Source organism: Sphaerodactylus townsendi, linkage group LG06 (assembly GCF_021028975.2).
Source record: "Sphaerodactylus townsendi isolate TG3544 linkage group LG06, MPM_Stown_v2.3, whole genome shotgun sequence".
In the NCBI taxonomy this organism is placed as follows: domain Eukaryota; kingdom Metazoa; phylum Chordata; class Lepidosauria; order Squamata; family Sphaerodactylidae; genus Sphaerodactylus; species Sphaerodactylus townsendi.
The window spans coordinates 121,472,218-121,484,993 of record NC_059430.1 but is presented as its reverse complement, the minus strand read 5'-3'; the positions used below and the strand labels follow the sequence as shown (position 1 = coordinate 121,484,993).

The 12,776-nt window shown below is 83.4% G+C and overlaps 2 protein-coding genes across 2 annotated transcripts in view; one reads left to right on the top strand and one right to left on the bottom strand.

Moving 5' to 3' along the window:
* The window catches only part of LOC125434531 (interferon-inducible GTPase 5-like), a 148,657-nt gene that overhangs the window by 26,671 nt on the left and 109,210 nt on the right, over positions 1–12,776 (top strand).
* LOC125435485 (interferon-inducible GTPase 5-like) lies at positions 10,058–12,722 on the bottom strand. The gene is made up of 2 exons (XM_048501684.1): positions 12,715–12,722; positions 10,058–11,410 (listed from the first exon to the last, which is right to left on the bottom strand). The coding sequence occupies exons 1-2, from the start codon at positions 12,720–12,722 to the stop codon at positions 10,186–10,188; spliced, it is 1,233 nt and encodes a 410-aa protein (XP_048357641.1). The 3' UTR covers positions 10,058–10,185.

The following is a 12,776-nucleotide window of genomic DNA, read 5'->3' as shown; positions in this document are numbered from 1 at the left end:
GGGGGGTGGGGGGGGGGGGGGGTGGGGGGGGGGGGGGGTGGGGGGGGGGGGGGGTGGGGGGGGGGGGGGGTGGGGGGGGGGGGGGGTGGGGGGGGGGGGGGGTGGGGGGGGGGGGGGGTGGGGGGGGGGGGGGGTGGGGGGGGGGGGGGGTGGGGGGGGGGGGGGGTGGGGGGGGGGGGGGGTGGGGGGGGGGGGGGGTGGGGGGGGGGGGGGGTGGGGGGGGGGGGGGGTGGGGGGGGGGGGGGGTGGGGGGGGGGGGGGGTGGGGGGGGGGGGGGGTGGGGGGGGGGGGGGGTGGGGGGGGGGGGGGGTGGGGGGGGGGGGGGGTGGGGGGGGGGGGGGGTGGGGGGGGGGGGGGGTGGGGGGGGGGGGGGGTGGGGGGGGGGGGGGGTGGGGGGGGGGGGGGGTGGGGGGGGGGGGGGGTGGGGGGGGGGGGGGGTGGGGGGGGGGGGGGGTGGGGGGGGGGGGGGGTGGGGGGGGGGGGGGGTGGGGGGGGGGGGGGGTGGGGGGGGGGGGGGGTGGGGGGGGGGGGGGGTGGGGGGGGGGGGGGGTGGGGGGGGGGGGGGGTGGGGGGGGGGGGGGGTGGGGGGGGGGGGGGGTGGGGGGGGGGGGGGGTGGGGGGGGGGGGGGGTGGGGGGGGGGGGGGGTGGGGGGGGGGGGGGGTGGGGGGGGGGGGGGGTGGGGGGGGGGGGGGGTGGGGGGGGGGGGGGGTGGGGGGGGGGGGGGGTGGGGGGGGGGGGGGGTGGGGGGGGGGGGGGGTGGGGGGGGGGGGGGGTGGGGGGGGGGGGGGGTGGGGGGGGGGGGGGGTGGGGGGGGGGGGGGGTGGGGGGGGGGGGGGGTGGGGGGGGGGGGGGGTGGGGGGGGGGGGGGGTGGGGGGGGGGGGGGGTGGGGGGGGGGGGGGGTGGGGGGGGGGGGGGGTGGGGGGGGGGGGGGGTGGGGGGGGGGGGGGGTGGGGGGGGGGGGGGGTGGGGGGGGGGGGGGGTGGGGGGGGGGGGGGGTGGGGGGGGGGGGGGGTGGGGGGGGGGGGGGGTGGGGGGGGGGGGGGGTGGGGGGGGGGGGGGGTGGGGGGGGGGGGGGGTGGGGGGGGGGGGGGGTGGGGGGGGGGGGGGGTGGGGGGGGGGGGGGGTGGGGGGGGGGGGGGGTGGGGGGGGGGGGGGGTGGGGGGGGGGGGGGGTGGGGGGGGGGGGGGGTGGGGGGGGGGGGGGGTGGGGGGGGGGGGGGGTGGGGGGGGGGGGGGGTGGGGGGGGGGGGGGGTGGGGGGGGGGGGGGGTGGGGGGGGGGGGGGGTGGGGGGGGGGGGGGGTGGGGGGGGGGGGGGGTGGGGGGGGGGGGGGGTGGGGGGGGGGGGGGGTGGGGGGGGGGGGGGGTGGGGGGGGGGGGGGGTGGGGGGGGGGGGGGGTGGGGGGGGGGGGGGGTGGGGGGGGGGGGGGGTGGGGGGGGGGGGGGGTGGGGGGGGGGGGGGGTGGGGGGGGGGGGGGGTGGGGGGGGGGGGGGGTGGGGGGGGGGGGGGGTGGGGGGGGGGGGGGGTGGGGGGGGGGGGGGGTGGGGGGGGGGGGGGGTGGGGGGGGGGGGGGGTGGGGGGGGGGGGGGGTGGGGGGGGGGGGGGGTGGGGGGGGGGGGGGGTGGGGGGGGGGGGGGGTGGGGGGGGGGGGGGGTGGGGGGGGGGGGGGGTGGGGGGGGGGGGGGGTGGGGGGGGGGGGGGGTGGGGGGGGGGGGGGGTGGGGGGGGGGGGGGGTGGGGGGGGGGGGGGGTGGGGGGGGGGGGGGGTGGGGGGGGGGGGGGGTGGGGGGGGGGGGGGGTGGGGGGGGGGGGGGGTGGGGGGGGGGGGGGGTGGGGGGGGGGGGGGGTGGGGGGGGGGGGGGGTGGGGGGGGGGGGGGGTGGGGGGGGGGGGGGGTGGGGGGGGGGGGGGGTGGGGGGGGGGGGGGGTGGGGGGGGGGGGGGGTGGGGGGGGGGGGGGGTGGGGGGGGGGGGGGGTGGGGGGGGGGGGGGGTGGGGGGGGGGGGGGGTGGGGGGGGGGGGGGGTGGGGGGGGGGGGGGGTGGGGGGGGGGGGGGGTGGGGGGGGGGGGGGGTGGGGGGGGGGGGGGGTGGGGGGGGGGGGGGGTGGGGGGGGGGGGGGGTGGGGGGGGGGGGGGGTGGGGGGGGGGGGGGGTGGGGGGGGGGGGGGGTGGGGGGGGGGGGGGGTGGGGGGGGGGGGGGGTGGGGGGGGGGGGGGGTGGGGGGGGGGGGGGGTGGGGGGGGGGGGGGGTGGGGGGGGGGGGGGGTGGGGGGGGGGGGGGGTGGGGGGGGGGGGGGGTGGGGGGGGGGGGGGGTGGGGGGGGGGGGGGGTGGGGGGGGGGGGGGGTGGGGGGGGGGGGGGGTGGGGGGGGGGGGGGGTGGGGGGGGGGGGGGGTGGGGGGGGGGGGGGGTGGGGGGGGGGGGGGGTGGGGGGGGGGGGGGGTGGGGGGGGGGGGGGGTGGGGGGGGGGGGGGGTGGGGGGGGGGGGGGGTGGGGGGGGGGGGGGGTGGGGGGGGGGGGGGGTGGGGGGGGGGGGGGGTGGGGGGGGGGGGGGGTGGGGGGGGGGGGGGGTGGGGGGGGGGGGGGGTGGGGGGGGGGGGGGGTGGGGGGGGGGGGGGGTGGGGGGGGGGGGGGGTGGGGGGGGGGGGGGGTGGGGGGGGGGGGGGGTGGGGGGGGGGGGGGGTGGGGGGGGGGGGGGGTGGGGGGGGGGGGGGGTGGGGGGGGGGGGGGGTGGGGGGGGGGGGGGGTGGGGGGGGGGGGGGGTGGGGGGGGGGGGGGGTGGGGGGGGGGGGGGGTGGGGGGGGGGGGGGGTGGGGGGGGGGGGGGGTGGGGGGGGGGGGGGGTGGGGGGGGGGGGGGGTGGGGGGGGGGGGGGGTGGGGGGGGGGGGGGGTGGGGGGGGGGGGGGGTGGGGGGGGGGGGGGGTGGGGGGGGGGGGGGGTGGGGGGGGGGGGGGGTGGGGGGGGGGGGGGGTGGGGGGGGGGGGGGGTGGGGGGGGGGGGGGGTGGGGGGGGGGGGGGGTGGGGGGGGGGGGGGGTGGGGGGGGGGGGGGGTGGGGGGGGGGGGGGGTGGGGGGGGGGGGGGGTGGGGGGGGGGGGGGGTGGGGGGGGGGGGGGGTGGGGGGGGGGGGGGGTGGGGGGGGGGGGGGGTGGGGGGGGGGGGGGGTGGGGGGGGGGGGGGGTGGGGGGGGGGGGGGGTGGGGGGGGGGGGGGGTGGGGGGGGGGGGGGGTGGGGGGGGGGGGGGGTGGGGGGGGGGGGGGGTGGGGGGGGGGGGGGGTGGGGGGGGGGGGGGGTGGGGGGGGGGGGGGGTGGGGGGGGGGGGGGGTGGGGGGGGGGGGGGGTGGGGGGGGGGGGGGGTGGGGGGGGGGGGGGGTGGGGGGGGGGGGGGGTGGGGGGGGGGGGGGGTGGGGGGGGGGGGGGGTGGGGGGGGGGGGGGGTGGGGGGGGGGGGGGGTGGGGGGGGGGGGGGGTGGGGGGGGGGGGGGGTGGGGGGGGGGGGGGGTGGGGGGGGGGGGGGGTGGGGGGGGGGGGGGGTGGGGGGGGGGGGGGGTGGGGGGGGGGGGGGGTGGGGGGGGGGGGGGGTGGGGGGGGGGGGGGGTGGGGGGGGGGGGGGGTGGGGGGGGGGGGGGGTGGGGGGGGGGGGGGGTGGGGGGGGGGGGGGGTGGGGGGGGGGGGGGGTGGGGGGGGGGGGGGGTGGGGGGGGGGGGGGGTGGGGGGGGGGGGGGGTGGGGGGGGGGGGGGGTGGGGGGGGGGGGGGGTGGGGGGGGGGGGGGGTGGGGGGGGGGGGGGGTGGGGGGGGGGGGGGGTGGGGGGGGGGGGGGGTGGGGGGGGGGGGGGGTGGGGGGGGGGGGGGGTGGGGGGGGGGGGGGGTGGGGGGGGGGGGGGGTGGGGGGGGGGGGGGGTGGGGGGGGGGGGGGGTGGGGGGGGGGGGGGGTGGGGGGGGGGGGGGGTGGGGGGGGGGGGGGGTGGGGGGGGGGGGGGGTGGGGGGGGGGGGGGGTGGGGGGGGGGGGGGGTGGGGGGGGGGGGGGGTGGGGGGGGGGGGGGGTGGGGGGGGGGGGGGGTGGGGGGGGGGGGGGGTGGGGGGGGGGGGGGGTGGGGGGGGGGGGGGGTGGGGGGGGGGGGGGGTGGGGGGGGGGGGGGGTGGGGGGGGGGGGGGGTGGGGGGGGGGGGGGGTGGGGGGGGGGGGGGGTGGGGGGGGGGGGGGGTGGGGGGGGGGGGGGGTGGGGGGGGGGGGGGGTGGGGGGGGGGGGGGGTGGGGGGGGGGGGGGGTGGGGGGGGGGGGGGGTGGGGGGGGGGGGGGGTGGGGGGGGGGGGGGGTGGGGGGGGGGGGGGGTGGGGGGGGGGGGGGGTGGGGGGGGGGGGGGGTGGGGGGGGGGGGGGGTGGGGGGGGGGGGGGGTGGGGGGGGGGGGGGGTGGGGGGGGGGGGGGGTGGGGGGGGGGGGGGGTGGGGGGGGGGGGGGGTGGGGGGGGGGGGGGGTGGGGGGGGGGGGGGGTGGGGGGGGGGGGGGGTGGGGGGGGGGGGGGGTGGGGGGGGGGGGGGGTGGGGGGGGGGGGGGGTGGGGGGGGGGGGGGGTGGGGGGGGGGGGGGGTGGGGGGGGGGGGGGGTGGGGGGGGGGGGGGGTGGGGGGGGGGGGGGGTGGGGGGGGGGGGGGGTGGGGGGGGGGGGGGGTGGGGGGGGGGGGGGGTGGGGGGGGGGGGGGGTGGGGGGGGGGGGGGGTGGGGGGGGGGGGGGGTGGGGGGGGGGGGGGGTGGGGGGGGGGGGGGGTGGGGGGGGGGGGGGGTGGGGGGGGGGGGGGGTGGGGGGGGGGGGGGGTGGGGGGGGGGGGGGGTGGGGGGGGGGGGGGGTGGGGGGGGGGGGGGGTGGGGGGGGGGGGGGGTGGGGGGGGGGGGGGGTGGGGGGGGGGGGGGGTGGGGGGGGGGGGGGGTGGGGGGGGGGGGGGGTGGGGGGGGGGGGGGGTGGGGGGGGGGGGGGGTGGGGGGGGGGGGGGGTGGGGGGGGGGGGGGGTGGGGGGGGGGGGGGGTGGGGGGGGGGGGGGGTGGGGGGGGGGGGGGGTGGGGGGGGGGGGGGGTGGGGGGGGGGGGGGGTGGGGGGGGGGGGGGGTGGGGGGGGGGGGGGGTGGGGGGGGGGGGGGGTGGGGGGGGGGGGGGGTGGGGGGGGGGGGGGGTGGGGGGGGGGGGGGGTGGGGGGGGGGGGGGGTGGGGGGGGGGGGGGGTGGGGGGGGGGGGGGGTGGGGGGGGGGGGGGGTGGGGGGGGGGGGGGGTGGGGGGGGGGGGGGGTGGGGGGGGGGGGGGGTGGGGGGGGGGGGGGGTGGGGGGGGGGGGGGGTGGGGGGGGGGGGGGGTGGGGGGGGGGGGGGGTGGGGGGGGGGGGGGGTGGGGGGGGGGGGGGGTGGGGGGGGGGGGGGGTGGGGGGGGGGGGGGGTGGGGGGGGGGGGGGGTGGGGGGGGGGGGGGGTGGGGGGGGGGGGGGGTGGGGGGGGGGGGGGGTGGGGGGGGGGGGGGGTGGGGGGGGGGGGGGGTGGGGGGGGGGGGGGGTGGGGGGGGGGGGGGGTGGGGGGGGGGGGGGGTGGGGGGGGGGGGGGGTGGGGGGGGGGGGGGGTGGGGGGGGGGGGGGGTGGGGGGGGGGGGGGGTGGGGGGGGGGGGGGGTGGGGGGGGGGGGGGGTGGGGGGGGGGGGGGGTGGGGGGGGGGGGGGGTGGGGGGGGGGGGGGGTGGGGGGGGGGGGGGGTGGGGGGGGGGGGGGGTGGGGGGGGGGGGGGGTGGGGGGGGGGGGGGGTGGGGGGGGGGGGGGGTGGGGGGGGGGGGGGGTGGGGGGGGGGGGGGGTGGGGGGGGGGGGGGGTGGGGGGGGGGGGGGGTGGGGGGGGGGGGGGGTGGGGGGGGGGGGGGGTGGGGGGGGGGGGGGGTGGGGGGGGGGGGGGGTGGGGGGGGGGGGGGGTGGGGGGGGGGGGGGGTGGGGGGGGGGGGGGGTGGGGGGGGGGGGGGGTGGGGGGGGGGGGGGGTGGGGGGGGGGGGGGGTGGGGGGGGGGGGGGGTGGGGGGGGGGGGGGGTGGGGGGGGGGGGGGGTGGGGGGGGGGGGGGGTGGGGGGGGGGGGGGGTGGGGGGGGGGGGGGGTGGGGGGGGGGGGGGGTGGGGGGGGGGGGGGGTGGGGGGGGGGGGGGGTGGGGGGGGGGGGGGGTGGGGGGGGGGGGGGGTGGGGGGGGGGGGGGGTGGGGGGGGGGGGGGGTGGGGGGGGGGGGGGGTGGGGGGGGGGGGGGGTGGGGGGGGGGGGGGGTGGGGGGGGGGGGGGGTGGGGGGGGGGGGGGGTGGGGGGGGGGGGGGGTGGGGGGGGGGGGGGGTGGGGGGGGGGGGGGGTGGGGGGGGGGGGGGGTGGGGGGGGGGGGGGGTGGGGGGGGGGGGGGGTGGGGGGGGGGGGGGGTGGGGGGGGGGGGGGGTGGGGGGGGGGGGGGGTGGGGGGGGGGGGGGGTGGGGGGGGGGGGGGGTGGGGGGGGGGGGGGGTGGGGGGGGGGGGGGGTGGGGGGGGGGGGGGGTGGGGGGGGGGGGGGGTGGGGGGGGGGGGGGGTGGGGGGGGGGGGGGGTGGGGGGGGGGGGGGGTGGGGGGGGGGGGGGGTGGGGGGGGGGGGGGGTGGGGGGGGGGGGGGGTGGGGGGGGGGGGGGGTGGGGGGGGGGGGGGGTGGGGGGGGGGGGGGGTGGGGGGGGGGGGGGGTGGGGGGGGGGGGGGGTGGGGGGGGGGGGGGGTGGGGGGGGGGGGGGGTGGGGGGGGGGGGGGGTGGGGGGGGGGGGGGGTGGGGGGGGGGGGGGGTGGGGGGGGGGGGGGGTGGGGGGGGGGGGGGGTGGGGGGGGGGGGGGGTGGGGGGGGGGGGGGGTGGGGGGGGGGGGGGGTGGGGGGGGGGGGGGGTGGGGGGGGGGGGGGGTGGGGGGGGGGGGGGGTGGGGGGGGGGGGGGGTGGGGGGGGGGGGGGGTGGGGGGGGGGGGGGGTGGGGGGGGGGGGGGGTGGGGGGGGGGGGGGGTGGGGGGGGGGGGGGGTGGGGGGGGGGGGGGGTGGGGGGGGGGGGGGGTGGGGGGGGGGGGGGGTGGGGGGGGGGGGGGGTGGGGGGGGGGGGGGGTGGGGGGGGGGGGGGGTGGGGGGGGGGGGGGGTGGGGGGGGGGGGGGGTGGGGGGGGGGGGGGGTGGGGGGGGGGGGGGGTGGGGGGGGGGGGGGGTGGGGGGGGGGGGGGGTGGGGGGGGGGGGGGGTGGGGGGGGGGGGGGGTGGGGGGGGGGGGGGGTGGGGGGGGGGGGGGGTGGGGGGGGGGGGGGGTGGGGGGGGGGGGGGGTGGGGGGGGGGGGGGGTGGGGGGGGGGGGGGGTGGGGGGGGGGGGGGGTGGGGGGGGGGGGGGGTGGGGGGGGGGGGGGGTGGGGGGGGGGGGGGGTGGGGGGGGGGGGGGGTGGGGGGGGGGGGGGGTGGGGGGGGGGGGGGGTGGGGGGGGGGGGGGGTGGGGGGGGGGGGGGGTGGGGGGGGGGGGGGGTGGGGGGGGGGGGGGGTGGGGGGGGGGGGGGGTGGGGGGGGGGGGGGGTGGGGGGGGGGGGGGGTGGGGGGGGGGGGGGGTGGGGGGGGGGGGGGGTGGGGGGGGGGGGGGGTGGGGGGGGGGGGGGGTGGGGGGGGGGGGGGGTGGGGGGGGGGGGGGGTGGGGGGGGGGGGGGGTGGGGGGGGGGGGGGGTGGGGGGGGGGGGGGGTGGGGGGGGGGGGGGGTGGGGGGGGGGGGGGGTGGGGGGGGGGGGGGGTGGGGGGGGGGGGGGGTGGGGGGGGGGGGGGGTGGGGGGGGGGGGGGGTGGGGGGGGGGGGGGGTGGGGGGGGGGGGGGGTGGGGGGGGGGGGGGGTGGGGGGGGGGGGGGGTGGGGGGGGGGGGGGGTGGGGGGGGGGGGGGGTGGGGGGGGGGGGGGGTGGGGGGGGGGGGGGGTGGGGGGGGGGGGGGGTGGGGGGGGGGGGGGGTGGGGGGGGGGGGGGGTGGGGGGGGGGGGGGGTGGGGGGGGGGGGGGGTGGGGGGGGGGGGGGGTGGGGGGGGGGGGGGGTGGGGGGGGGGGGGGGTGGGGGGGGGGGGGGGTGGGGGGGGGGGGGGGTGGGGGGGGGGGGGGGTGGGGGGGGGGGGGGGTGGGGGGGGGGGGGGGTGGGGGGGGGGGGGGGTGGGGGGGGGGGGGGGTGGGGGGGGGGGGGGGTGGGGGGGGGGGGGGGTGGGGGGGGGGGGGGGTGGGGGGGGGGGGGGGTGGGGGGGGGGGGGGGTGGGGGGGGGGGGGGGTGGGGGGGGGGGGGGGTGGGGGGGGGGGGGGGTGGGGGGGGGGGGGGGTGGGGGGGGGGGGGGGTGGGGGGGGGGGGGGGTGGGGGGGGGGGGGGGTGGGGGGGGGGGGGGGTGGGGGGGGGGGGGGGTGGGGGGGGGGGGGGGTGGGGGGGGGGGGGGGTGGGGGGGGGGGGGGGTGGGGGGGGGGGGGGGTGGGGGGGGGGGGGGGTGGGGGGGGGGGGGGGTGGGGGGGGGGGGGGGTGGGGGGGGGGGGGGGTGGGGGGGGGGGGGGGTGGGGGGGGGGGGGGGTGGGGGGGGGGGGGGGTGGGGGGGGGGGGGGGTGGGGGGGGGGGGGGGTGGGGGGGGGGGGGGGTGGGGGGGGGGGGGGGTGGGGGGGGGGGGGGGTGGGGGGGGGGGGGGGTGGGGGGGGGGGGGGGTGGGGGGGGGGGGGGGTGGGGGGGGGGGGGGGTGGGGGGGGGGGGGGGTGGGGGGGGGGGGGGGTGGGGGGGGGGGGGGGTGGGGGGGGGGGGGGGTGGGGGGGGGGGGGGGTGGGGGGGGGGGGGGGTGGGGGGGGGGGGGGGTGGGGGGGGGGGGGGGTGGGGGGGGGGGGGGGTGGGGGGGGGGGGGGGTGGGGGGGGGGGGGGGTGGGGGGGGGGGGGGGTGGGGGGGGGGGGGGGTGGGGGGGGGGGGGGGTGGGGGGGGGGGGGGGTGGGGGGGGGGGGGGGTGGGGGGGGGGGGGGGTGGGGGGGGGGGGGGGTGGGGGGGGGGGGGGGTGGGGGGGGGGGGGGGTGGGGGGGGGGGGGGGTGGGGGGGGGGGGGGGTGGGGGGGGGGGGGGGTGGGGGGGGGGGGGGGTGGGGGGGGGGGGGGGTGGGGGGGGGGGGGGGTGGGGGGGGGGGGGGGTGGGGGGGGGGGGGGGTGGGGGGGGGGGGGGGTGGGGGGGGGGGGGGGTGGGGGGGGGGGGGGGTGGGGGGGGGGGGGGGTGGGGGGGGGGGGGGGTGGGGGGGGGGGGGGGTGGGGGGGGGGGGGGGTGGGGGGGGGGGGGGGTGGGGGGGGGGGGGGGTGGGGGGGGGGGGGGGTGGGGGGGGGGGGGGGTGGGGGGGGGGGGGGGTGGGGGGGGGGGGGGGTGGGGGGGGGGGGGGGTGGGGGGGGGGGGGGGTGGGGGGGGGGGGGGGTGGGGGGGGGGGGGGGTGGGGGGGGGGGGGGGTGGGGGGGGGGGGGGGTGGGGGGGGGGGGGGGTGGGGGGGGGGGGGGGTGGGGGGGGGGGGGGGTGGGGGGGGGGGGGGGTGGGGGGGGGGGGGGGTGGGGGGGGGGGGGGGTGGGGGGGGGGGGGGGTGGGGGGGGGGGGGGGTGGGGGGGGGGGGGGGTGGGGGGGGGGGGGGGTGGGGGGGGGGGGGGGTGGGGGGGGGGGGGGGTGGGGGGGGGGGGGGGTGGGGGGGGGGGGGGGTGGGGGGGGGGGGGGGTGGGGGGGGGGGGGGGTGGGGGGGGGGGGGGGTGGGGGGGGGGGGGGGTGGGGGGGGGGGGGGGTGGGGGGGGGGGGGGGTGGGGGGGGGGGGGGGTGGGGGGGGGGGGGGGTGGGGGGGGGGGGGGGTGGGGGGGGGGGGGGGTGGGGGGGGGGGGGGGTGGGGGGGGGGGGGGGTGGGGGGGGGGGGGGGTGGGGGGGGGGGGGGGTGGGGGGGGGGGGGGGTGGGGGGGGGGGGGGGTGGGGGGGGGGGGGGGTGGGGGGGGGGGGGGGTGGGGGGGGGGGGGGGTGGGGGGGGGGGGGGGTGGGGGGGGGGGGGGGTGGGGGGGGGGGGGGGTGGGGGGGGATGTTGGTTAAAAGGGGGAAAATCCCAACAGAAATGCTTGTTTTTTTTCTCTTGCTGAGTTTTGGTTTTGTATGTTTATTTACAAATCTGTTCCTTGGATTTACCTCCTTGGATCTTTAATGGCTGGTTTGGGAAGGCTTAAGGCTCAGCAGCTTTTGCCCGGACACTCTCAGCATCTTCCACAACGTCTTTAAGAAAGCTCTTCACCATGTAGAGTGTGGTGACAAAGGAGCTCACTCCTCCAACCAGAGACCCAGCCAGCAACCCCAACACTGGTCCAAAATCAAAGACAAGTCCAAAGACTATAAGGGTCCCACAGAACACTGACTTGTTCAAGAGACCAATTACTAATTCTGGAGTGATCTCACTGGACCTGGGAGACTTTTTGACAGCAGATTTCAACACCTGGTAATCTCTGCTGACCTGTTTTGCAGCTCTGCGGAGGGACTCTTCATCCAAGCCAAAGACTTTGTGGAAATGGAGCAGTGTTCTCACTAAGATGCCAAGTTCACAGAACAAAGAGAGTCCTGGAATTGCCCCCCAAAAACAGGACACAATAGCAACTTTCCATATAAGGGTTTCCATAGCAGTGGTTTTCTTTTCCAAGATTTCTCTCGAGAAAACTGGCAAAGCCAGGATTAAAGCGTGTCTCTTGAGACCATCTAGTTCCGTTTCCAAAGTCTCTTGCAAGAGAGGGAAATCATATTTATTCAAATGCATCCTGGACATGAGGAAAACCCTTGGGGAAAGCTCATCTGCCGTTCTCAAAATCTCACAGCAATAGGTCTTTATTTTCTCAATGACCTGGTTTTCATTGAAGTTGGGTTTCCTTCTCTCAGAATCCATATACAGATCCATCTTGGAATACACATAATAATACTTCTTCTGCATTTTCTTAATTTCTTGGGCCAGGAGGACGTCGTTTTCGCTGAATCGTTCCGAGGCAACAATGATGAAGAAATCATATTGACTAAAATTGACCTTCTTCAGATAATCTTGTGGTTTAAATTCAAGTGTCTCGAATCCTGGTAGATCCCATAAAGTTACATTTGGAAATAAGGGATGAGGATACCCGTGGATATCCATCGTTGTTTGCGTTACTCCTATCCTGGCTGAACCTTCTTCATAATCTGTCATTCCTCGCAGGGCATTGACAAGGGATGATTTACCAGCACCTGACACCCCTGTGATTGCAATGTCAAGCTTGGCCTTTTCTAAGGCAACTAATTCTTGACGAGGCTCAACTACCAGCTCTTCAAGACTGCTTTGTGCCATAGCCTCTTTCAGCTTGGCAAGGCCAATTTTTAAGGCTGCTTTTGAAAGGAAAGCACCAGTTCCAGAAATTCCTGATGCTGCAGTGGATCTAAAAAAGGAAAACAAACATTTATTCAGGACATTCCTACACCACTTCCATAAGTTAACAACACTCATGGTTATAGGCCAGTGGTGGCGAACCTTTGGCAATTGGCCATGCTGGCAGGGGCTGATGGGAATTGTAGTCCATAACATCTGGAGGGCCAAAGGTTCGCCACCACAGTTGTAGGCTATCTTACATCTGATGTATACTACGTGAATTTGCTGTGCAAGAACCAGTCTTCTAGTAGTTTGAAAGCCATGATGGCATTTGTTTCTCAGGCCCTTTCCGCACACGCGCGGAAACGCACCTCCACCGGCGAGGCTCGGGGACCGTTCCCACGCTAGCGTGCAAGCGGCCCCGACTTTTCCCTCAGCCAGAGAGTCTGGACACCCCCCTCCACTCACAGTCCCATCCAGCGTCGCTCTGGAGGGCTGCAGGGACCCGCCCACAATGGCCGGAGGGCAGCGTGGGCGGGGCTCTGCAGTCCTCCAGAGCAACGCTGGATGGGACGGGGAGGGGAGGGGGAAAGCAGTGTCTTCCTGCTGGTGCTGTTCACACCACGCCGACCTGAAGACAGCGCTCCCGGGTGGCCAGGACCGTGCTGCTGCGATGCAGCAGCGCCTCCTGTGCGAACAGCAGCCCAGGGATGGCGTTTTTGCCATCTCTGGGTCACTTTATTTCGCCCGTGCGGAAAGGGCCTTAGATTCAATACATATTAGGGCAACTTAACAATCTGTCAAAATGCTATCATTAGTGCAAAATGTATCTTAGCAGCTACAGAATATGTGATATGGCAGGCTTTGCAATGCACAGTACCTTAGCTTTTCATGCTGCGAAGGACCCCTCACCCCTTCCAATATCACCCAGGCTGGAAAACCACTCACTGACCAGGCTTTTCAAATTTTTCCTGCCTATTTCCAGTCAGGGCCTGAGGTACTTCCAGAATTGTAGTGTTTGGTGATAAGAAGCATTTTTCCTCAGCCCTGTTGTGCTGCCAGAAGGTAAAGGAAGTCTGTTATTTTAAAAACTTCCTGGGCAAGACCCTTTTATAAGGCAACCTAAATAATAATGTTGATTTAGAGATAATTTAAACAGAATAAAAGATTTGTTTTACTAGAGAAGAATGGGAATGGGTAATGGATAACTTAGTGAAAGGAATGGATAAAGCAGCAGAAATATATGTTTAGAAAGAGATCTTTGGCAGAGAAGCAGACTAAAATAAGTTTGATCAGTTTCAGTAAGCTTAGATGTCCTTAGATAGTACAGTTCCTAATATGAGATGGTACTCTGGCTAATAGAATACTTCTCACATGCACATGGTCCTATCAGACTTGGTATATTAACTTCAGTACCCTCACTCATGTATATATTA